The sequence below is a fragment of the Mizuhopecten yessoensis genome, unplaced genomic scaffold, assembly GCF_002113885.1.
Source record: "Mizuhopecten yessoensis strain PY_sf001 unplaced genomic scaffold, ASM211388v2 scaffold4135, whole genome shotgun sequence".
In the NCBI taxonomy this organism is placed as follows: domain Eukaryota; kingdom Metazoa; phylum Mollusca; class Bivalvia; order Pectinida; family Pectinidae; genus Mizuhopecten; species Mizuhopecten yessoensis.
The window spans coordinates 526,405-553,303 of record NW_018405393.1 but is presented as its reverse complement, the minus strand read 5'-3'; the positions used below and the strand labels follow the sequence as shown (position 1 = coordinate 553,303).

At 33.4% G+C, this 26,899-nt stretch overlaps 1 protein-coding gene across 1 annotated transcript; it reads left to right on the top strand.

The window, feature by feature from the left end:
* The first annotated feature begins 4,594 nt into the window (after positions 1–4,594).
* On the top strand, positions 4,595–26,899 carry LOC110448691 (receptor-type tyrosine-protein phosphatase mu-like). The gene is made up of 29 exons (XM_021495070.1): positions 4,595–4,752; positions 5,560–5,760; positions 6,604–6,810; positions 7,113–7,250; positions 8,016–8,150; positions 8,727–8,861; positions 10,123–10,263; positions 10,427–10,561; positions 10,731–10,868; positions 11,260–11,394; positions 12,368–12,505; positions 13,260–13,377; positions 13,640–13,716; positions 14,452–14,702; positions 15,220–15,307; positions 15,574–15,653; positions 16,112–16,148; positions 16,913–17,010; positions 17,279–17,407; positions 18,346–18,491; positions 18,839–18,974; positions 19,487–19,633; positions 19,734–19,836; positions 21,191–21,264; positions 23,345–23,476; positions 24,180–24,302; positions 24,497–24,654; positions 25,237–25,372; positions 25,563–26,899. The coding sequence occupies exons 1-29, from the start codon at positions 4,674–4,676 to the stop codon at positions 25,671–25,673; spliced, it is 3,726 nt and encodes a 1,241-aa protein (XP_021350745.1). The 5' UTR covers positions 4,595–4,673; the 3' UTR covers positions 25,674–26,899.

Below are 26,899 nucleotides of genomic sequence, written 5' to 3'. Positions count from 1 at the left end.
AGCTGTATACCTGATGTATGGGAGGTTTATACTTGATGTATGGGAGGTGTACACCTGATGTATGGGAGGTGTATACCTGATGTATAGGAGGTGTATACCTGATGTATAGGAGCTGTTTACTTGATGTACATGTATGTGAAGTGTTTACATGATGTATGGGAGGTGTTTACATGATGTATGGGAGGTGTATACCTGATGTATAGGAGCTGTATACCTGATGTATGGGAGGTGTATACTTGATGTATGGGAGGTGTACACCTGATGTATGGGAGGTGTATACCTGATGTATAGGACGTGTATACCTGATGTATAGGAGCTGTATACTTGATGTACATGTATGTGAGGTGTTTACATGATGTATAGGAGGTGTATAACTGATGTAAGGTAGGTGTGTATCTGATGTATGGAAGGTGTATACCTGATGTATAGGAGGTGTATACCCTATGTATAGGAAGTTTATACCTGAGGTATGAGAGATGTATATCTGATGATAGAAGATGTATACCTGATGAATAGGAGATGCCTTCCTAATGTATAGGATGTATCAATCTGACGTACATATAAAAGAGGTGTGTACCTGATGTATTGGAGGTGTATATCTGATGTATATGAGGTGTGTACCTGATGTGTAGGAGGTGTATACCTGATGTATAGGAGGTGTATAGCTGATGATGGAAAGTGTGTACCTAATGTATGGGAGGTGTATACCTGATGTATAGGAGGTGCATACCTGATGTGTGGGAGGTGTATACCTGATGTATAGGAGGTGCATACCTGATGTATAGGAGCTGTATACCTGATGTATAGGAGGTGTATAACTGATGTATAGGAGGTGTATTCCTGATGTATAGGAGGTGTATACCTTATGTTTAGGAGCTGTATACCTGATGTATGGGAGATGTATACCTGATGTATGGGAGGTGTATACCTGATGAATAGGAGGTTTATACGTTATGTGTAGGAGCTGTATACCTGATGTATGGGAGGTGTTTACATGATAAAAGGAGGTTTATACCTGATGTATAGCAGCTGTATACCTGATGTATGGGAGGTGCTTGCATGATGTATGGGAGGTGTATACTTGATGTATATGAGCCGTATCCCTGATGTATGGGAGGTGCTTGCATGATGTATGGGAGGTGTATACTTGATGTATATGAGCTGTATACCTGATGTATGGGAGGTGCTTGCATGATGTATGGGAGGTGTATACTTGATGTATATGAGCTGTATACCTGATGTATGGGAGATGTATACCTGATGTATGGGAGGTGTTTACATGATGTATATGAGCTGTATACCTGATGTATGGGAGATGTATACCTGATGTATGGGAGGTGTTTACATGATAAAAGGAGGTTTATACCTGATGTATAGCAGCTGTATACCTGATGTATGGGAGGTGCTTGCATGATGTATGGGAGGTGTATACCTAATGTATGGGAGGTGTATACCTGATGTGTAGGAGCTGTATACCTGATGTATGGGAGATGTATACCTGATGTATGGGAGGTGTATACCTGATGTATAGGAGGTGTATACCTGATGTATATGAGATGTATACCTGATGTATGGGAGGTGTATACCAGATCTATTAACTGAGATGTATACCATATGTATTAACTGAGGTGTATTCATTTGGTGTATGAGAGGTGTATATGATATATATGGAAGGTGTACATCCGATGTATAGGTGTATATCAAATATCACTCATTCATCCCTGGACGTAAATTTTGCTGTAGTTTATTAAGAGAACTGAGACTTTGGGGTTTTCTTTTTTTTATTTGTAATGGGAAAAAAATCAACTTGGTTGAACTTGTCATTATGTGCATCCCCAGGGCCTGAGGGACGGAGTCCAAACTAGCTAAAAGTTTTTTTTCAGGCCCTGATTGCTAGAATCAAAACTTCATGAATGATAATGTCCTAATGTGCAGATCAAAGTGTGAATTTCACAACCCCTAGGACACCCATTTCTTCCTAGGGACTGGCTAATGCTATTCCCATCTTATCTGACAATCACCTGCTATTTGTTTTTGTCACATCACAACAAATGACAATTGTATTACAACTCATGTGGCCGTTAAGGCCCTTGGGGCTCGTGTTTTTATGTATTCTAGTTAACCCCTACTGACTTATTTGATGTGAGTTACAGGAACATGTCACATAATAAAGGTGCATAACAGTATATATTTAAAGTACTATCTATATTTGTATATACTACGAAGCCGATTTAGTTTATGTTTCCCAAAATGTATACATGCAGTATGGACATGTCCTATGATCTAGATCATACATTAATTTCTATAGAAAGATTCAAATGTCAAACGTTTCCTCTAAATATGGATTGAGTGAGTTTGCTATAGCCTGTACTTCAAAAAGACTTTAAAACAGTAACATAAATTGTTCTTTATTAATTAAAGTTGTACATTTGTGTTGTTTTTTTATGAAATATCTATCTTCGATACTATTAAAAACAATTCAAAACTAGAAATTGTTGCCAAAAATTTGACGGGCTTTTCACCGTTAGGACTGATTTGGCAATCAATAGCAATTGAAAGCAGTATGCTACTGACCAAATATCATCGCTCTTGGTTATTAAGAAGAGGCCATATTTTTAGGCATTTGACCTCCATGACCTTGAAATTCGATCAAGGTCAACCATTTTCACAAGCTTGATAGCATATCACCTGAGCATCTTTTATGGTAAATATCAAGACCCTAGCCATTGTAGAACTCATTGAGATTTTTTAAATGTGTTACCCAAAATAGCCTTTTTGAAATTTGACCCCTGCCGAAACCTAAAAGTTGACGTTTTACACACAAAAAAATGAATGAGATATGACGTCATGGCGGCCATTTTGTATTTTCAGAGAAGTCAAGAACCCACCCAAATTCGAAACACTATCTGGGGACACTTTTATGCTATAAATAATTTGAAAAATATCAAACAGATGTTGGAGAAAAATTGATTTTAAAATGTTGTCGGCATTTCAAAAAGTTTAAAGGAACTTTTCAAAAATATTGAAAAATGAAAAAGTTGAAAAATTGTTTACCTTTGACCCACCAGCGAGGATTTGTATTTGACATTTTTTGTAATATCATGTAATGAGAAACGTTAGCCCCGAAGAATATCTACAAACAATCAAATGTTTTTGAGTTATGGCCATTTTAAGATTTTGACCTATGACGTCATGGTGGCCATATTTGATTTTTGACCTACTTGAAAATGTTGCAATGATACCTTTTAACATTGACCTACAAAATTTGTATAAGACTATTAACACATCTGCAACCAATCAAAAGATTGGTGGCCATAAAATCAGGGAAGAAGAAAAAGTAGAAGAATAAGAAGAAACATAACAATTCCAATAGGTCTTTTCACCAGTTTATGAAAAGCCCTAATAAGAGATTATCAGACAATATCAAATGTGGAGTCCGGCACACTGGAATAAATATAGTTATATAATAAACGTATTTCATTTTCAATGTTATTCATATTGGATTTGGTAATACATTTAGTAAATTGCAAGATTATTTACAACCATGTCTAAATAAATTGTACATGTCCTTTATCTGTAAATTCAAAAATTGCATGAGCAAAAACTTTAAGGCATGACTTTAAGGCATAACACAGTGTAATCAATGAAAATCAACAAGCAAGACAAGATGTATGCATGTTAAATGTTGAATCAACTAATTCAGCTTTATGTCATCAATTATAATTGTATCTGTATCTGTATATGAAAAATTCTGTAAAAGTATCAACCTGAAGCTTAGAATAAAATTGCATACCTTTTACCTCTATAAGTAGACACATCTCGTGTCACGGAAACCAGGACTCGATAATAACTAAGACGAAGCAAATAACAACTCCAGAAACATATTATGGCCGAGTTTGGCATCAGAACAGCTGCGTACTGGACCAACACCATAAAAAATCCTAAGCAAACTCTCATTTTTCTCATTCTGATTGAAAAATACGTGCGAAAATCTGATAAATGATAGTGATCCTCACCTATAAGAACTATTTCGTTTAGACCAACTAAAACGCAAACTGTCTTTCGAATAAATTAATCCAGCAACGTTACAAATACTTTCCCAATTGACCTTCACTCGAGTTTCATTCGGAAAAGGATATAACTAGAGATTGTTCCAGCTATTTTAGTACATAGTAATATGTGCTTTCTAATACCAATCTTTTAAAATTTATACGTTAATATAATTAATATTTAAATATATCAACTAAATTTATGGATAACTTTTTATATTGGTATTAGTTTTATTTCATGTAGAAAAATACGCAACTGCGGGAATGCATAGTTAGCTATTCAAAGCTGCCGTTTGTCACACTTTTTTTTATAAAAAATGTTTTTGCTAAAGTTCAGCAATGGAACATAACCTAAGGAATATTTCCTGATACGGTCATAATACTGATAAGTATACTAGGTTCTAAGTATAATAGTACTTATCCGTTTGCTTTGGAAGGTGATCTTGTTGAAATGAACAATAACCCGGCGTGTTACCTATTACGCTTACATATGTATATCCTTCTTCCTGGTCTGAGTTTATAGCTAAAACGTTAGTGTATGAACAACAGGTATTATCATTCTAACGTGGATATGTGTTATATCATGCTGTCAGACAACTACCAAATGATATTCTATCGATAGAAATGGCCAGGTGTGCAGAAGTTCTGCCAACAGCGTTTGTAATCATTTTGTTGAGTATATTTCCCGGGAGTCGAATGAGTAGTAAGTGTACAGTTGCTTATATATTTAGTGTGTTTAATATCAGCTATTACTTTATTTAAATGAGATGGAACCTTGTATAGTTTTACTTGTGACATTTGATGTAGATAGCAATCAATCAATGTAAAGGGACCAAACATATTTGTAGAAACAACGATAAGTGTTTAACGTAATAAAATCGGAATTTTCAACATGACTGTAGTGATACACCTATAACAAACATTAATGATCATCTAAAAAAGTAACATAGTTTACCTAAAATGAAGACATCTGTGTTGGCTATGTAGTGATGAGTTAAAAAAGACTGCTTCAAAACAAGACAAAATAAATGTATCATGTATATTATTGGTGCTCTCGTTTGAAGTTTTAATACACTTTTCCTTTTACATTTTTTATGTTAATTAATTCTATTTTTTTATACATTTTTTATGTTACCTAATTCTATCTTTTTTTTACATATAACCCACTGCAAACACGAACTTATTCCCAATGTATCATGGCGCTAGAAAGAGAAAATGTTTAAAGAGTACGATCATCTAAAAGGTCCCATATCTTATTATTGTTTAGGGGCTGAAAGGCGACTATTGAGATAAATGGCATGTTAAGACTGCGATAAAATATAATGTAAATTCCTTGTAACAACTTTAATGTTTTATATAATAGCAAATCATAAAAATTGATACATACAATGTACGCTTACTACCTTCTTGTAAAAATACATATTTATACCGTGAGATGTTACAAGAATTTAGTCATAAGTGTTATCTTAAAAATAGGAACTGATATGATACTTCTCTTTTACACTTACAGTCAACCTAAAGAGTCAATTGACACTGGATGCAACGTCTTCGTCTCCATATTACCCGGTGTCCACGACCAAAGACGGAAAATATGGTCCTTTTTCTTCGTATGTTTGCATGGCCTCCTACGGAGCAAAAATGGTCTGGTGGCGAGGTACCTTTCCTTCTAAGGCAAGAATACATAGAATCGACATTGTATTTAGAGGTCCAGGTGAGTCGTTATTATACCACTACTAAGTGTATAGCAGTAAATTGATATGGTACGATACATATGTATTAAGGAGTGTATCTTGATGAGATGAAGTATTATGTCAATCGGCATTTCGCTCTAAGACGGCACGATTAAATATCATTAGAAGCAACACATTCAGTTTTCAAGCATATACACATAATACACTGTTGTTTTTTGAACTTGGTGAATGATTTTTGATACAGCACTTGTTTTGCAGTTTTACAAACCGTGTCAATGCTAGAGTAAGCAAACAAGACAAATACTACGCTTGCCTGTTCCCTTAATATACTTACCAGTGATTTTGACTATCCTTTTCCTGTGAACAGCAAATATACATGACAATATTTCAGAACAAAAAATGACAAAAATAAAAAAAAAACTCTATATAAACGTGCACAATGTGACAATATTGGTCATCTCACTATAGTGTGTGACAAATCGGCAGTAATGACATGGTAACTAACTTAATATTAACTCGTAATATTAGGAAAGCTAGACGACCATGATAACACCTATCGTCACTTTAAATGACAGTGTGATTTTATTTTTAAATACATTCGTATGCCTGTCATATTCGAAGTAAAATGCTTTCCTGTGATTTTTCTGTCGTACACCACACATAAGTAGTATACTACATAGTCTGTATTCATATAGTTCGCATCATTGAAAAACGTCCATGTGCGTCAGATGTGAACGTAACGATTCACTGATATTTCGTTGAATATGATATGTATAACATAGAAGGTAAACTAACGTCATTGAAATGGTACATACTTAGTTCCAGTTTGACCTTTCACCCTGATTCCTGCGCATATTTTACAGATCGTGCCGATGGTTTTGCCTTGTGGGTATCAAACGATACAGGTATACCGTCTGGTATCAAATGTTATGAGGATGTGGACGCCGGCTTCCCAAACGTAACTCAAAACATCACCTCGTGTAACAGAACCGGTCGGAGAGTGATGATAATCATCACAAGGACAGCACCAACACTAGCGTATATGGACGTGTGTGAGGTGGATGTATATGGTAATTTATAACTTGATGAGTTTCTTAATGCCAGAGATGATTTGTATACAGAATAAGAAACCGCTTATAAATTCAATGTAGGTATATCTACTTTCTAGGCTTAAATTCATCTTGCTTAGAATGCGTTCTGTTAAGTATATGGTACGGCAGTTCATATTTGTCCTGTAACACTTCTATTATTTCAAAGTACTTTTGTTTCTTTATCAATATTATCTAAAAGTCAATTTGTGAAACAATGTTCCGCTATTTTCTCACAAGATATGTGAATAATATATAAATGCATTTTGCAATTAATCTGTCAGGTTGTTTTAAACATAAATACGGTGACCAGTGTCAATACAATTGTGCCAACTGTAAACACGGCTGTGACCCTGACAATGGAGTTTGTGATTCTACACACTGTAATGCGGGCTGGACTGGACCACGGTATTGTAACCAAAGTATGTAGTATTTGGGACAAACGATTTTGCAAGCATTGTGTTAACCCCGACACGACAGACTTAAATAATTCTATAATGTTTAGTAGCGCTGGTATTGACCAGGACTTAACAATTAGAAACATAAAAATGAAGGACAAAGAATAAAAAGATACGACATCAAGGGGTTTGATTCAGTTGGTATGATGTACCACGACCGGACAACATTATGTAACAATTAGAAACTTAACTATACAAGACAGGGAAGAGCCATAATTACAGGGTTTCTACAGAATGTATAAGAGAAAAAGGGGTTTGGAACATAACACAAACAAATACTTCTACAAAATTCAGTTCTCGGAATCTTTCGCCCAACGGTACTCTTTATATTGTTATTTAAAGAAACCTCATAAAGTGCCCTGTAGGGGGAATTGTTTCTCAACATGAACTTACATGAAGTTTACTTCACAGGTGATCGGTAGTAGTAAGAAAACGTTAACAGCTTTGAATGTTATTGATTCCTAGGAAAATCCCAATAATCCTGACATTTTGGATATGCGTTTCAAAATGGTAGTTTACAATCGTCATTTTCATATTTGTGAGGAATATAACATGAAACCGATGTCGTGTTGAATAAACCGACAACAGCTTGAACAGTCGATATGTGAACGTTTCTGCACTCAGATTTAACATGCACACATATCATAACAAAAAAAAGTACATTTACATCGGTTAGATAAATATCTCTAATTATGGGTGCGGTGTAGTATATATGTATGTCAATTTCAGCTTGTTCATCAGTTACATTTGGAGAGAACTGTGTTGAGGAATGTCATTGTAAAATGCCCGTATGTAACGGAGTGACCGGGCTCTGTCAAACACCAGGATGCCAGGCTGGTTACCATGGGACTAGTTGTAGTCAAGGTTAGCCCCAGCTTTTGGAATCATAGTATACTTTGTCCATTTGCGCACAGAAATTCAAATTCGCATACATTTTACAATAACAATTATTTTTATCCTAATCAGTGTCATATCATAAAGATTATTAATTGAAAAAAGAAACATTCTGAAAAGACTAGTTGAACTTGGTAGCGTGTGTTTGTTTTCATTATATATTCACAGAACAGTAGTATATCATATATGTTGATTAAAAAGCAACAACCAAAATCAAGGTCAAAATCAAGCAATGTTTTAAATGTTTTCATATTCTATTGGATTCCTGAATTATGTACGCGTGCTTTACAATTACGATGTCACATGATATATAGGGTGTAATAGTTATATAGAGTTACGGTTCTTGTCTACCTGATAATAAAGACAAGCGCGCTATTAACTCCACCTCCTCTAAGACCCCAATGAGGTTTTAATGAATGGGTTTCATTGTATACTTCTTCAGGTGAACCACTCGGCAATTATTTCACAGTCATACAATCATATTAGGTAAATGAGAGTTCTTGTTTTTATAAGTCAGTAGAAATTAATATGTTTCATCACTTTCAGTTTGTTCGAATACAACGTTTGGCGAGAACTGCTCATCCAAGTGTCACTGTGATGATCCTGGTTGTGACTCAGTAACAGGTCATTGTAACGTACCCGGATGTGGGGCCGGCTGGAAGGGGAAGTCATGTAATATACGTAAGTTTGGGAATTCAATATGACTAACATGTTTTGTAAACAAACGTCCTGTTAAAAACTTCTTTAGTCAAATCATATCTATACATGCAATGTCAGAATAGTTGAAAGACAAGTCTAAAGCTTTTATAAATAATACAAATTGAAATACCTACTTGTTTTGTATTCCACTAAGAGGTACATTGTATAGGAAACGTTTGAATGAAATACTTCCCTTACTTACATGACATTATAACACATTATCATCAGATCTAAGCAGTTAAAGATAAAGATAACAAACACACTTTGAGTTTGTTCAGTTAAGATAAATGTTATACTGTTATGCTGGAAACAGGAAACATCGTTTAGAGATTTACTTACCATGACGCCGTAATATTTCAATTAACAACAAAGATAAACGGGAAAACCCGGAGGATGTATTTTGCGTTATCGTCATCTCTCTGCTGCCGGGTCTTGACACGTTGTTTTATGTGGGTGTGCGACAGGCTAAACTTAGAGATACAGATAATTAAAATTAAGCATTTTGTCTTAAGATAGTTTATATCTAGTTTAAAATATTATCTATTTACTGTAAATACTCTGAAATCTGTATTTCTGCCACATGAAACGAAATATCTGGAATGCAAAGAAACGTATACTGTTAATGCTAATCAGTTATGATACAATATTCTAAGGAGAAGTCACTGCTGAGCAAATAATACTCTGTTCCCAGAGCTTTGCAGTTTTCACATTAAAATATTTCCTTGTTTTTTGTTCCAATTATATGTGTAGGAAACATTAAAATGAAATGCTAACCTCCGTTACGTGACAACAAAGAATTGACATAAAGGGCAAAGTAATACCTACTTGAACCGATCGGTCATATTGTACATAATGTAGACACAAAATTTTACAAATGCGTTTCTGTTGGTCAATTAAGACCAGTATTCATAAAACTGTTCTTGTAATCAAGCTCAATTTCTGGTTTTAATCTTTTTTTTTTTTTTGTCCTTGATAAATTAACTTTTACAAAACACATTTTGTCATGGACATGTACAAAAAAGCCGAATAACGATTTTAATGTTTATCTTGACTTTTTGACCATGTTGCATGAGTTAAGCGAGTAACAAGACAGCTGATCTAAGTACAGAATTCACGCTTGAGTATAAAAAAAGGTTTCATGAATACAGGCCTAGATCTTTATCTGATGAATAATGACTAATGGATATAAACGACATCTGAAAGTTATGAGTATCCTTAATGAATAATAACGTTTATGTAATAGCTTGTGCCGAGGGAATGTTCGGTAAGGATTGTAACACTCGATGTCACTGCGCTGTACCCGGATGTGATAAGGCAGATGGAACTTGTACAGACACAAGTGCAGGCTGTTTAGATGGCTGGAATGGTTCTTCATGTAGCCAAGGTAAATAAGGGCCATTTAACTGAAACTCTGGATTTATTTTTTTTATAACTAAATGAGACCGGAGCCAATGTAAAAAAAAAAATCTGATGTTATGAATTTCCTTATTATAACTGAATCAAATCGCAGTTATTAAGATTTTAAATGCTACTTACTTTTTTGATAGCATGTGTTGCTCCTTATTTTGGAAACAAGTGCACATCACAATGTAGATGCAAAACATTCGGTTGTAACCACGTCTATGGGACATGTGCAATACCTGGATGTATATCTGGGTGGATGGGAACGTCATGCTCAACACGTAAGTACAGATGTACCAAATGTACCAAATAATTACTTTTCACCATTCACCAGATTAACATTACATGTCGTCCTTATGTTATCTGTAATCATATATGTGCGGTTTTTGTCATTACGATTACAGCATGCACAAATTTTACTATCTACAATTATGAAATGCTTACCTACAGAATGTCCCGCAAACATGTTTGGAGAAGACTGTCTCCTCACGTGTCATTGTAACACACCCGGATGTAGCCGCCTCCATGGAACTTGTTTTTCATCAGATGGTTGTAGTGATGGATACATTGGTAGCTCGTGCAGTACAAGTAAGAATTTCCATAAAATCAATAAACAATACCAGCAAAATTTAAATAAAATGAATATCGTTACATTGAGACCTCTAAGCGATTACGATGGATTTTACAAATATAACTTAACCAAAACATTTGCAATGAGATTTCCCGATAAATTTATTGATATAATATTAAACAGCTACCATGAGACCTTCGGTCAGTCAAAATTACCAAATTCTAGCAATCAATAACTTATCAGTTTCAATTAAACCTTCGTGTAGTAACGATCTTTTTTTGTAACCATGATCATTTTTTTAATAGAAAAATAGTCGTGGATATTCGTAGAAGCAAATATCTTATTGGTTTTAAAACGTAACAATGTAAATATGATACACATGTAACACACATACATTTATCTAATCAGAATGCATATCAGGACATTTTGGTGCCAACTGTACGAATCAATGTCGTTGTAAGGATGCTGCATGTAGTCATGTGACAGGAAACTGCTCTGCATCCGGATGTCTGCCAGGCTGGAGAGGTGACACGTGTAGTGAACGTGAGTATATCTTCATCAGAAGGTCGTGCAAGATTTATCTTTGATAATTCTCTTTTTCCTGTGCGTAAATGACAGAACTGTCCAGGGCAAGTGACATGCTTAATGGGACAAAAAATTAGTTGACGTCACGAAATAGGAAACATTCCGATACAGTAATGAGGAAATTTGGGTATTTTAAGTGACATCAGGGCAAATTGTAGTGATAGGAAAGAGAGAAAAATAATCGTTTATTCCAAGGGCTGTATGATAGGGACATTTCTACTCTTGGGATTAAAAAAATATGTAAAACCCTAGGCTTGGGTTTTATCAATTTAAAAACAAAAATCTAGAGTGGGAATTATCTATTCTTTAGCCCTGGGCGTGTAATATTATCATATTATCTTACCACTATTAACAACTGGCGGGTGCTTAGTGAAAAGTTTAAATTTCTTTTGAAAAAAATGAATATGCGATTTGAGTAATTCAGAATACGCGTAAAATAGAAAGATCTAACAAAGGTCGCATTGTTTCGCTTTGGGAAATACACCTAGTCATGGGGAAATAGAAACTGTTCATAGAATAGTTCAACTGTTTACTTATATAATCTTTGCTTTGAATACGTCATTTCCCCCTCATTCAATAATGACAATGGTCCATTTGTTCTCAATTTTCTTTGTCCAGTCTCCTATTTAGTATGCGGTTTTGTGAAGTTAAATTACATGTATAAGATATCACCAAATCCTATTATGTGTTTATCTCGCACTCTTTACAGTGTGTAATGTATGGTCAATCTAAAAAAAAAACGCCGTCCTCTAACAATACTTTTTGCATTAGTTTGGTCGTATCTGCAAATATTTTGTTTTTGTAGTAGATTCTTAAGATGTATTCCAACCATATTGACAAACCGATTCAATGAATAGAAAATGGACTGTAGCGGTATTAATCAAACTAGACTTCATAATCTACAAAGCTGTTTCGTTGTTATTTGGCACAGGATGTCTAAATTCATCATATGGACAAGATTGTATGTTCACGTGTGGTCAGTGTTTTAACATGACGGTGTGCAATCACGAAAATGGACAATGCAAAGAGGGGTGCATGAATGGTTACTATGGCAATTCCTGTCATTCAGGTAGATGATTTTATAAAATACATAATCATGTAGATTGTTATTAAAACACATAACCAGATAAATTGTTTATAAAATGCATAGTCATGTAGATTGTTCATAAAATACATCATCATACAGATTCTTTATAAAAAACATAGTCAGTTAGACGTTCATAAAATGTATCATCAGGTATATTGTTTATCAAATAGGTAATCAGGAAGAGTGTTCATAAAATGTAAAATGAGGTAGATTCTTTATGAAATATAAAATGAGGTAGATTCTTTATAAAATGTAAAATGAGGTAGATTCTTTATAAGATACACAATGCCAATACGGAATCTGTGCAATTTGGAATAAAAATTATAATACACATGAACGTTACAAATAAACGATCCCATTGAAACACAGCAAGATAAACAGCTAGATTTGCACTATTTAGATCCTATAATGCTTTGAGATATACAATAATTTGTTTGAAATTCACGAATTTGCTCTATTTGTGGGAAATTGAACGTTTCCGAATAGGTTATATTCAGGAGCTTAATTTGATCCAAATATGATATACAAATAATAAACAGTTTGTACGATGTTGAATTAACATGTTTAATCTGTGAGTGTTTCCATAATGAGGTTCTTGCTTATAACATTACATTTTAAATATAACTAAGCAAAATCCAATATTACGATGTAATACAGAAGAACATATTGATAAGCATATGATGATGCTTACTGCAGTGAAGCATATAGTTAAGCATATTAACGCGTTAATACACAGATCAGCCGATATCGGATAAAGACGTCACCGGAAGTGATACTGGGGGCACAGTAGGAGGAGTAATCGGAGCGTGTTTGATCGCTGTGGTAGTCATTGGTATTATAATTTTGCTGAAAAGGTAATGTATCGCATCATTTACCAATATCTTTACGCCCAAAAGAGGCTTTATCAGATGTGATATTTATCAAAAGGGTAATCGAGAGTGGTTAGATACTCTAACTGTGAATTTGTCTGAAGGAAATTACAAAGTAAATATTGTCAACTTTAATAGATTGGAAATATTGCGAACTGTTAAAACAGAAAACTTATGCTTATCCATATTGGAAATATTCATTATAATTTTTATGTTGCAATAGTCAGTGATTTTTTTCTAATCTCAGAAGACAACAGGCTGAAAGTGAAAACAGTCCTAAATACAAACCAAACACGAGGCTCTTCATTAAGGATACTGGAATGCGTAAGTTGTTTTTCATTAATGTGGACACATACTTAAAAAATCATATGTGTAAATGAGTTATGCCCCTTGTCAATTGGTCTTCAATTTAGGGGTATTTTCTTTTGTTTTATTCGAAAAGTTTCCCCGGATAATACATTGGCGTCATCATTGCTGACCACCCGAATCTATTATGTAGGTATTTGGGTATGGTGATTCTATTGCAGACTCGGGAGACGTAACCTCGATTTGGTAGAATTTCTATTTCCCCTATACTTCTTTATTATCGACTCTATATTAAATGAATACTTTAGTATGTAATTCATTTAGGATCTGAAACAAATTTACGTTTCGTTATTGAACAAGTCCAGAAGTCTAGCGAGGTTGGCTGACTCGAGTTTAAAAGAAAAGTCTGGAATATGTACCATGAGCCTCATATGAAATAGAAACGAAATATACACCGCAGATCTATTTAAACAATATTACCAACGATGCATCTTAATGTTTTTCACAAACATAAATTCGTCCGCATCGATATCGTTATGCCAATGGTCTTCAATGCAGCGTCACAATGTCATTACCTCATGTCTATTGTCATAATTCTGACATCAGAATATGTGATAGCACACGACGTACAATCGAATGATATGAGTGTCACTACATAAAAAGGTAGTAAGGTAGATAAAATGAAAATTAATATTTGTTGAACATGTAATATATAAAAAGGATCATGTACTTCACATGTATTTCCGTGACTAGATGAATGTTTACCCGAAGAGGAAAACAATGATTCTGTACAGAAACCGAAGAACTTAAATAAAGATAAAGAAAGGACGAGCATGAAGTCACCAGGGTTGAAGGACATTGACATAGACGACGAAGAAAACATGTACGCAAACTCTGGTGGAAATTTTAGTGATGTCTACGAGTCGTTTCCGATACCCGTAAAAAAATTTGGGGCTGTCTTAGAGCTAAAAGAAGCTGGCGAACTTCTGGACAAGGAATACCAGGTCATTTACGAATCAGTTGTCTATGCATTATTATATGTAATGATATACGAACAGACAAACAAAAAAACCTGTTCGATTATAGATTGACCATGTCAATCATATGAAAGGTATATTCCAATTAGTTACAAAACTTAAATTTTGTTTGTAAATGTACATGACATACTAGTCGATTACTGTTGATAACTTTTTTCGCGAGCGAATATTTGTCGTGTTGATTCTCGGGGAGATTCATTCTGTATTTCAGTCTTCTGTTAATATTAGTTACATTGAGAATTATTTTCAATTTTGAAAGAACATTCTCTCAAAAGCAAATTCTAGGATTCATGAATAGGACCTGCAAGCATATTTTGCGAATAAAAATTACACGCGAAATCAAATTGATATATAGTGCCTAACATTTTGTTAATTAAGTGAAAACCTTAAGTATTTATATTAAACACCTAGACATATCATGTTCGCTTTGATGTCTGAGAAAGTTCATGTTGTTGATCTCAATGAATTGCTTTGGTCTTTTCAGACTTTACGATCTGGTGCTGTACACCCACATGTTGAAGGGAAGAAGGAGTACAACATCCCCAAAAATAGATTTAATTCGATATTTCCGTGTACATATATATATTATTTGTTAAACTTTAAAAAGTAAAGTTTATGAATATGAAAATAAATGTGAATGTAAAATCTATTCAGTATATTAAACTTGCTTAAGGATAACCAACTTTAGAAACCTATCAATTAGCTGAATGAGTCAATGATGTAATATTTGAATAAATTATGTATTGAGATGACAGAGTATTTAATTTTGCATATAGACCAGATCACGTCCTGATGAGTGTGGTAACACATTCCCCCTAATTTCTTTGTTTATATGTAGACGACCACTCCAGGGTGATTCTCGAGGATCAGAAGTCGGAACCGGGATCTGATTATATCAACGCCAACTATATTGACGACGTAAGAACTGATTCAACAAATTTAAGTATGCAAGTAATGGCTAGGAGATAAAATACAACAATTTCATATACCAACGTTACAATCGTGAACATTTTAATAATATATATAATATAAATGTCTATATCTGTGACATTATAATAAGATATGTGATCTTATGCTCCATGGACATGTGAATGCCAGGTTTATCACAAGTCAAATATCGGTTCAATTTAATAATATATTTAAGTTTAAGTGATCGGTAAAGGAGACCTCACTGAGAATTTAACAACTCATTTAGTGAAGTGATGTCAACTGCACAGTGCAAAAATCCCATTTTTGCTGGCAGAATGTGTGTCGTTCTAGGCATATTAAACGATATGTATTATTTTTCTCATTGATTGGAACAGAAAGTCTGGTAACTATTACATGTAAGTAATACAATAAAAAAACATATTAACAGTTTACGACTTTATTTTTAGAGCACATCCAGATCAAAAGTCTACATTGCAGTGCAAGGTATCTAATTACTCTCATGCATGCCATAGCTGGACTAGATCATAATTAATATAAGTGATATTTATCTTTGGTAACTTTGTTTTAAGTAATGATATTTTATTAAAGTTTTATATATGCATATAGTCGAAAACAATTCTAACCAACGCGCGGATATTGATTGGACAATGTATTACACAAATATATATGTATATTTATATTAACTATTTTCAGTTTAACTATGTTTATAGGACTTTCATTCAATGTGTTGCTGGCATTTGGTCTAATTCTACTGTTACTATTGATTCGCGAGATATTTCTTTTTCTTCTATTTGCAGGAAGGCTCATTTGCGAATTGAACTATTTCAGTAACATGTTAACTGTGTTATTTGGTCTCAAAAACCGTTTTACTTCTTTGAAATCCGTTGGTACAGTTTTAATATATATATAAAGCAAAGATAATTGGTCTCCAAATAATGATGATAATTCAAAAAGAGTAAAATTTCAGTGTTAATTTAGACGTTATGCATTCTGATTAAATATTAAAAAACCCATATAAAGTATAATTTGTTTGGATGGAAACTTTAAATAATCAATTCCACAATTAAAAAATAAATGGTTAACACTACCTACTATCACTAGGCCCTCCCATCTTAATGACAATTGAAGGTTTTATTTATAGTCGTGTGGCACTTGTTAAATGTAAATAATGATTGTATTTATTTCGAAATTCATTTCAGTTGTTCAGGGAGTTATTATAACACGTTCTGACAATGTTTTGAATGTAGGTCCAAAGAAAAAGTTTTTCGAGGCATTTTGGCTGATGATTTGGCAGCAAAAATGTCAAACTATTGCTATGCTGGCCAATTTATACGAAAATGGAAAGGTAAGGATTGGTTAACACAACAAACCTTAAGATAAGGAAATACGCTTAACGCTTTTATCAAGATGCAATACAATATAACTTAAACGTTAAATTTACAAATTTGTTTTATTGAAATATATAGTAATTTATTATCTATCGAATTTTAAGCGTTATTCTAAAGATAATCTCACGAAAGAAAATGTTTTGTGTTTTTGTTTTAAACTATTGTATCTGAAGCAATAACACAATGTATAAAACCGAGGGTTTCTTCTTAATATCATTTAATCAGAACAAATGCTACAAATATTGGCCGAATATGGACGACCCGATCACCACGGCGACATTTGTCATCAACCTGAACTCTGAAAAACAGTACGCTTTCTACGTCATAAGGGTTATTACGCTGAAACATAGACACGTAAGTAAAACATTGATAGTTCTGTCAAGTTAACTGGATTGCAATATAGATACCAAATTAACAAATATATCGTATCTTTTCCAAGTTTACTTTATAAATGTGATAATATACACCTAGCCCTATGTATACTAGACATTCTTAAACGAAGTCCAATTCGTCCATCTCCCACATGATTTTGCATAATGATTTAAGTATTCGGGATAGCTTTACCAAAGTCGATATTTCTATTTCATCTCTTTCCTTTCACTGTTTCGTCCAAATGAACTTTGTTCATAACTCTGTGATGATATGATTGTCCTTTTGATCTAAAAATAATGCCTAATTCCCCATCAGCAATGTCCAGACATTTGAAAAGCCACCTTTGTAATTGTCAGGTCTGACGTCATTTCCAGTAGTTATTTGAATTGGCTGCATAAATTATATAGCGTAAAGTCTGAGTGGCTGACAGCGGCGCACATCTGTTAATCGGATAAAGACACATAATACTTTTTTCGAGAAAACATGCACTATCTTCGACACTCAAAGAACGAACGGTTCAAAAACTATTCACGGGGTGTTAGTAGTCATATCACATAGAACTCCCCAGGCGTATGAATAACTTTAATATATATATAGGATACTTTCTTAAAGAATTAAAATAGCATTAAGTTAGTATTGAATAATATGCATATTTCACATTATAGCAGTATAGTTAGGTTTTCTGCTGCAAAAATGTTTGTTCAATAGGGGTTAATATGTAATTCCCTCAGAAAAAAACTCTCAACGTTTGTCGATAAATTTCCTTTTAAGTGGAGCAATTACGTCTATGACTATTATTTTAAGAGAATCATTACGCATGCCGATAATTGTTTTGAAATTAAATATTTAATTGAAAACAAATGAAACGTCAAAAGTCAACGGAAGTATTTTAAACACCTATTATTTGTTGAATAACACAGAAAGGCAAAGTGCGACAAATACACCAGTTTCACTACACAAAATGGCCTGACCACGACATACCAGATGTGTTGGAACTTGTCATGTTTCACCGACATCTGCAGCGTTTACGGACAAAAGGAGAGGGACCACTCATTGCTCATTGCAGGTAGAAAATAACAAAGTATTGCATATTTTTATATATCTTTTAAATGACATCATTTAATATAACAACTTGGTACACATCTCAACATCCAACTGCAGTATATTTTGTTTAACTGCATAGATTAAATTCATTCATCGGCAACAATAAATGTTTATTGTTAAATGAAAATGGCAAAATACGTTGATAACAAACCTATCCATACTCACAACTTTTTTTTCAATAATCTTTATTACGGAGTTATCCCCCGTTGTCGATAAGTGATGCATCTGCAAATTCAACTCTGATATTTGTATACTGTTACTTTCTAAAACAATATCATCTCTATTGAATATATGTAATATTTTGTTCAGTGCAGGAATAGGGAGAACAGGAACTTTGATTGCATTGGATGCCTTGTTGGAAGCAGGGAAGACGGCAGACGTGATAGACATACATGGATATGTAACAATCATGAGGAACAATCGAATGAACATGGTCCAAACTGTGGTATGCCTTATACACGTATCATGTTCAGTGTGTTTGTTTAATAATGATACAAATGAGATAAAAGAGCGCCATAGGTAGGCAATTGATATTATAAAAAAAATGTCAGAACGGATCCCTAAATCTCTATCTAGAATCAAACAACACATCACAACCCCCTCCCCCGTATTCTAAGGGCGCTTTTGAACAATAAAAGGATAAGGAAGAAATACTCTGAATCGTTTACAGACTGTGGAATGTCTCGAGTGACTTAAAGCATGGATAAGGCTGTCGTATAGACTAACACATAAATAAAATATATCCACCAGAAAGACAGTGGGCAAGGTTGATGTGATAATCTTAATCGAAGACCATTCGACAGTTTATACTACGGAATGTCCTTATGTCTATAATTCGTATAATGCAGATTCTACATATTGCATTTACTAAACAGTACTATAACATCAACTGACATTATACATCTCGTAAATGGAACTACAAGTTTTGACTAAGAACCATGATGTCTATCATTACAGAATCAGTACAAAGCACTTCATCAGGCTCTCTTAGAAGGACTTAATTTCCCGTACAGCCTTCAAACAAAAACAGATTTCATCAGCTCCGAAGAAAGCGACATCTATGAGGTTCCTGTAAACCACACACAACGCAACAAGGAGTTTCAGGTACATCAGAGTTATTTTAGACACATTTATTTTCACCACGTTTATCTTTTCTTTATCTTTTTTATATGCTATTTAACGGCCTTTAAAATGTATGTTACAGACTCTTAAAGATGTTAATGCAATCAGTGAAAAACGTTTGGAATACGTTTCTGCAAAGTCTACAGAGAACTGGAACAAGAACCGCGACATGGATATTCTACCAGGTACACATATAATTGTATTCCTTAGCAACAGGCCTTGGCTACTCACTTACAGTGTAGTATTTTCAGTAAACATGCCCATTCTGTTGATATGTCTGAACATTTTGCTTATATAGTTTGTATAAAATTGTAACCAGCATTTTCACAGGGTAGTATTTTAGGCATTTCACTCTTGAAACAGAAATTAAGCTGACGATACAAAATATTGCTTTTACTCCGACGACATCCTCGAATTATCCAGAGGCACCAAATATTTATGGTAAAAGAAACAGAGCCTCGGTGTTATTCAACGGAAATATCGGTATCTCATGTAACAACTTATTTCGTTATCTCCACACATAGCAACCTATATGTAGGCTTACCAATTAATAACATATATGCACCAAAATGGGACATTGATGGCAATCAACGGAAGTAACAGTATTGGATATGACAAGACAAAGTTGTGAACATACATTACATTGTAATATTAAATGCGGGTATATCAATACAAATTATTCAATTATCAAGCAAAATGATTATTTCATCTATTACTTAAGACAAAGGACAAACTGTTTGTCACATTTTATTTAGATAATATATAGTAACTGTATACCAGGAAATTTTCGCCTGTCAAACATTCAACCTCCGCTCTTGAAACAAATTTTCGCCTAGTGTTAATTTCCCAAAAGGCGAAAATTGAACTGCAGCGAAAATGGCTTGGTTTACAGTAGTCACAAAATTGCAAGTCAAACTATTCAGCACCTGGTATTGCTTAAAGTAAAAAAATATTTAAAAGATGTCATGATGCGATACATTGTGTATCTACATATAAGTATATCCATCTCATTAGCTGCTGGAGACAAAATAATCATGATTCGAAATATAATTGCAAGAAAAGAAACTTATCTGAAGCATAGGGCACCAGGATTTTTTGTTTTAAGATTTTGTATTCGACTCTAAATCATTACCGAAAGCACACCTAATATCTTGTTAGAATATTGAAGTATTTTTAAGCTTTATTTTTTTAAGAAACATTCTTTGCAGGTGTGAAATATGGCTTACATAGATTTTACATAGTAACGTTTTTAGCATTCATTTTAGAGCACAATTTGAAGTCGATTAGTTATAATCTTAATCGTCCTGAAACCGGATCTAGCTTTTTTTCATATGCAAGATCTTGGGGTCGTATTTTTGATCGTAAACCAATTATCTTCCTTGGCTTACCGTCTTAGTTTGTTGTGCGGATATACCAAGAGAGCATTGACATACAATTGCGAACACTTACTAAAGTACATGTATCGTAAATACGCATTTGTATATGCTATTTTTGTTTGACAATTTTATGTAAAATATGTTTCCTTTTTTCTTGTAACAGACGACAACTACAGAGTAGTCCTATACTCAGATATTTCTCAGAGGAACAACTACATCAACGCCATTAAACTTCCGGTACGAATACATTGTGTAGTGACAAAGAATAATCATTTTTAACGTAAATATTATATGAAGGTTTGAAGGAAGATACAGTGCTTCTGTCTCCGTTATATATATGCATACATATTTTATTTATTTTTCTGTAAAATACTACACATACAAATATTTAAATTAATACATATAGGTCGGATTGACAATTGTTCATTAAGGGACTCCGCAAAATTTCCAATACTTTTTCTCGAGAAACACGAAGTTACACCCCTCGTAGTTCATGTGTCCAATGTAGTGACATCGGTCGTGTGTCGGATCAGTAATAGTATGGTCCTGAGTTCGCTCCACACAGGTATTTTTCTTTTTTTCTTTTTTCTTTTTTTTTTAAATAATAGTTTTACTACGATGTAGTAATTCGTTTATTTATCACAGTTGGTTAACATGACGTCATCAATATTTGCATAGTCAACAATTTTAGTGACGTCATCAATAAACAAGCATAGTGACGTCACAAACAATACCAGGATAAAGAAATCATCTACATACAATACATTGCAAAAATCATTGTGCATTCAAGCTGGGTTTGAGGGCTTTTATAAACATTTTTCTTTAAATTCTCTTGCAACTACATCGTCGCTATTCAGTTTGAATATGATAACATATAAAAATCATCTTTAGAACATTGATGCATAGATTTGCTAGCTTTTAAAAATCTTAGTTCATTGTCCTTCATTTGTTGTCTATGTTCATTCATTCGTGGTCTCAATTCACATTTGGTCTGTCCGATATAAAATTCACCACATCGTTAACATATTAAAGAGTAAATAACATTCTTAGAATTACAGTTAATTTCTGATCTAATTTTTATTTTAGAACCATTTGCAAAAACGTATTCTTTAGATTCAATGATAATCTTACACACACCACACCTTGGTTTCTTACATTTTTTACACCATTGACATCATTTGTGGTATTCATATCAAATTTGAATGTACATAGTAAACGTTGCAAGTTTTTAGGTTATCTTTTAGAGTTTATAATCTTCTTCTTATCAAAAATACACTTCATGTTCTCAATGTTTTTCATAAAACTCACACAATGTTTAACGACAGGAAACGGGTTACAATTATTTGGATTGTACATAGTACCAAATAGTATGATATCAGCATCTTTCTAAATTTACACTGACAGGACCTTTCTCTTTAGCTCTTTGTAAAGCATTTTGTACCACTTCAGCATGATAACGTTTAATTTTAAGATAAAGTTTCAAATCATCCAATCTATCTTCTAATATTTAGTTATAAAAAGAAATCCAAATAATTGTGAGAATCTGTAGGTTTACAATATATATCGCTAACAATATTTTGTCCTTTGATTTCTACAAAAATATCCAAGAAAGGTATTCTTTTTTTCACCAGACTCCATTGTGTTATTCAAATCGGGATGCAAAGTATTTGGCATATTTGAAAAATTCTAGAAGATTTTCACCTAATAAAGCAATCATCTAAAAATCTCAAAATGTTGTCTTTAAAATAATTTGCAAAAGTAACACCAAATGTATTTCTGAAGAAGCCCTAGAAGGCAGAAAAGCCTAGCGGAAGATTTAACAGATTTATGTTGTATTCTATATATAAATATATATTNTTATAAATATTTTCATTAGTGCAAACAGAAGAAAAAAAAAGATATTTCAGTGAAATGTATGTAATACTCCCCGAGAAACCTTTACTTTTCATGTTTGATAATATCCCAAATTGTTTGACACTTTCCAACGACCTGTAAAGAATTTGTTGTGTCATGAAATTTTATTGGATGGCATAATATCAATTAATATCAAATTTATCACAATGAAACTTTTTATTATAGTTATTATATCTTTCATATTTTTCCTTCAATAAAAAATACCATTTTTTTTTGGATTATATCTTTTTTCAATATTTCACCTGTAAAAATGCAATCAAAATTTGTTTAAAGTTCATTGGAATTGCCATATTTAAAACTGTATAAAATAACCTAATTCCTTAATATACAGTTTGATTCCCCCCCCCCATTTTGGTGAGTGATTTTAAATTGAAACAAACGTATTTCAATGTATGAACACCAGAGCTTCCGGCATCACCTGAGGTATCTAGTAACACAATTCCCTCTGAAACATACAATTGTGGATTTCTGGACCATGGTATCTGAATATCGCTCCAGTACTATCGTCTGTCTGGAGGATTCTGTAGGCGAAAAGGTTGGTTGATATCTTAACAGGAACATTTACGGATCTGCTTTTCCAAGGTAGATATTTGTTTTTGTTTTCCAGCAAATACAATTTAAAGGTCTGCCATGGGATACGTCACATTTCTGTTAACAAGCAGGAAGAGATTTCTTCGCCATTCAGTTATTTCGCTATTTATTACTGATTTAATGTTACATCTGCGTCTTATGTCTTAATTATCGTGTTATATGTTTTAACTTCCGTGTTATAGTTTAGCTATTGTGGCATGATGCTGACAACCGTGTCAAATATAATATATACTATCTACTTCGTTATAAACATTACATGTTTTTTCAACGATTTTCACGTGAATTGTGAGTGTCGTTTTAACTCTAATTGAAGACATAATCAACTGCCTGTACATTCGATAAGTGAAATGTAGTTATCTCCCTTAGACATTCAAAAGCGAGGTCGTTATTTGTTGTCATATATGCGGACTTATCAAGTGACCCTTTGAGGAACTAAATGAAGCTCTACGTACATGTATGTAAAGAAAAATTCCAAACAATTACTAAATAACCATTTCATGTGAATTTAAGAGAAAAAATATCTTTGTACATGACACCTTAATAAAATCAACATTATTATGTTCTGTTTGTAACCTCATTCGAAGCTCAAGTCTATACGACTGAAGAAATAGAATAAAAGGTAATTGAAATGTGATTCTTTATAACAGGAAATTCCGTGGTGGCCCGAAAAATCCAGGGTCAAGTATGTTGCTCCATTTGAGATACGGTCGATGTCGGTCGAACGATGTGAGGATAGCATTAATGCATCCATGTTGGAGATAAAAAACAAGGTTAATAAAAAAAATGTTGTATCGGTAATACGATTTATATAAAATAGATCAATTTTACAACAAATTGATTTCCATTTAAAAAAAAAATGAACTTTTTGTATATATTACACCAAAAACTGATATATTACTTGGTCATTATGACATAATTTCTTACAAATGTACTTTTATACTTTATATTTTTTGTTTCGTTTCAGCAAAGTAACAGTAATCAACGTGTGAAGCTGTTCCGAGTCAGTAATTGGGAAAACGATTCGTCCATTCCATCAAGTCAGACTGTCCTGTGTAAACTCCATTATTTGGTAGAGGCATGGATGATGTCTCGAGAGCAGGGACCAATCGTGGTCACGTGTTTGTGCGTCATTATTACAATTACAATATTATATAATAATCTGATATGCTCAATAACATTCATATTTTCTAGAAGCAATCCTGCTTAGAGATGGCTAACCATATTACGAGTTTATTGAGTATACCACATATGTTCTCATGCATAGTTTCATATATATATATTAATCATTTCATATTGTTTCATTTCCCCCATAAATCGCTGATTTGAGAGAAAAACATCTGGAAGACTCCTTGCGAAGTTGTTTGTTAATAATATGATATCAGAAATCTTTACTGTAAATAAATATAAAAATGTGAATGTGACTTAATGTTAAGCTATTAAACAATAACCAAGGACTACAAAATAAAAGTAATTTTAGAATTTTCGCTGAAAATAGAGATTCCATTGTTATCCTTCCGATGGCACGGTGGTTTTCCACCGTGGGTTTTCCTTCATCACGAAAACAACATTTGTTCTCTTAGCGGCGTCCTGATAAAAGCTCTGCATAGTTTATGTTTGTTGTTGACAATGTACACGCCGTTAAATAAAGATGATTTCTTAACTTATTTATTATTTATTTAAATGGAAATTTGTCTTGTTGTTAAGGGACGGAGCCAAACGCTGTGGTCTATACTGCCTTATTAGTACAACGTTGGAGAGACTGGATATGGAGTCGGATATCGACTTGTACGCTACCACAAGACAGCTGCAGATCCGGCGTCCACAATTAGTTGCTTCTATGGTATATATTTCATTAACCATAACATACAACACTAATATACATGTAGCAAAGTTATATAAATCAAAGGAGATCTACAAGATCGTTTAAGGATTTTTTGACACTTACAATATATATTTTATATTAAGAAACTGTAGGTAATATTTCATTGCTTGTCGTTAATTTTAATAATATTCTTCATGGAATTTTCCAGGACCAGTACAAATATACATGGACTGCTGTGAAAGCCTATCTTCAAACTATGGGAAACAGCTACGACCAAGAGTACCAACATGAAGAGGCAGTTTATCAGAACAATCCATGATGTGAAAGGTCTGGGTATTGTGTCTCCGGAAACGACCAACACATCACTGTTTAAGCGTTTCTTACTAATACATCGTCAAGTAAACGTTGATGATGATCCCGATTCTAATGGGATTCTGGACGTTTTCTCTCACAATTGGTGAGGACAGTTTGATTTCCCTTTTTAGTTCAGCACATTTGTGTACTTTAGATAAATTACTATGAAGATACATTTTAACTAAACTTGCTATTGTATTTACCTGTAAAGACTAATGTCATTAGTGCTATATATTCGTTTCCCCAACGAGTGATGGTTACATGTATCACGTGAATCGAGTTAGTTAATTTTAAATCACGCGAGGTATACCGAGAATTAGATAAACATGATATTCAACCACTAGTGAGTAACCAGAATGTTTACCTAATCCTGACAGATTTAAACCAATGAGCCGGAAATGTTTGGTATCCTAAAGTGGTTGTGGGAGAAATTGACATTGGCTTTAAATACTCATTCCAAGTATTGTGTTATAGTAATTCTTACTTTAAAGAATCATACTTAATAATATGTTATACTTACCTATAAGGATCATACTTGAAAATGTGTTATATTTTCTGTACAATTAAGAATCATACCTTATATTATACTCACCTGTACCGTAAAAATCTATTTTGTTAATGTGTTGTATATACCTATACTATAAATAATCATACGTATCAATGTACTTACATTATGTATAACTCACGCCGACAAAACACCGACTTCCGTCAGTGAGATGAAACCCGTAAGGGCGGATTCATGTAGGCACAAAACCCTTCAACCAACCAATGTACTTATCGTAAATATTAATATGTAACATTACCTATCATACTCATCAATGTTTTGTATTTTCTGATACTATAAAGAATTATACTTTTCAATTATTTATATTTACTAGGGTTGTCGAACAAAATTAGTTATATTTTAATCTATTTTAAAGATGCATAATTACTAATGTGCTATATTTAGATAAGATAAAGGGGTAAATTCATTGACGTTTTTTTTAATTTCAAGATAGTGCTAGATTTCCTCTCATATGGTCATTTTTCTCATAGACTCATCAACAGTACATTGCATTTAATAAGGCCAAAGAACGAAAATATATGACCGCCTAAATTGTTCATAAGCATACGTAATAATGTACCAAAGCAACCTTTCCATGAGCTAGCTTTTAATTTTACTGGAAATCATCTTAATACACACTGTATTGC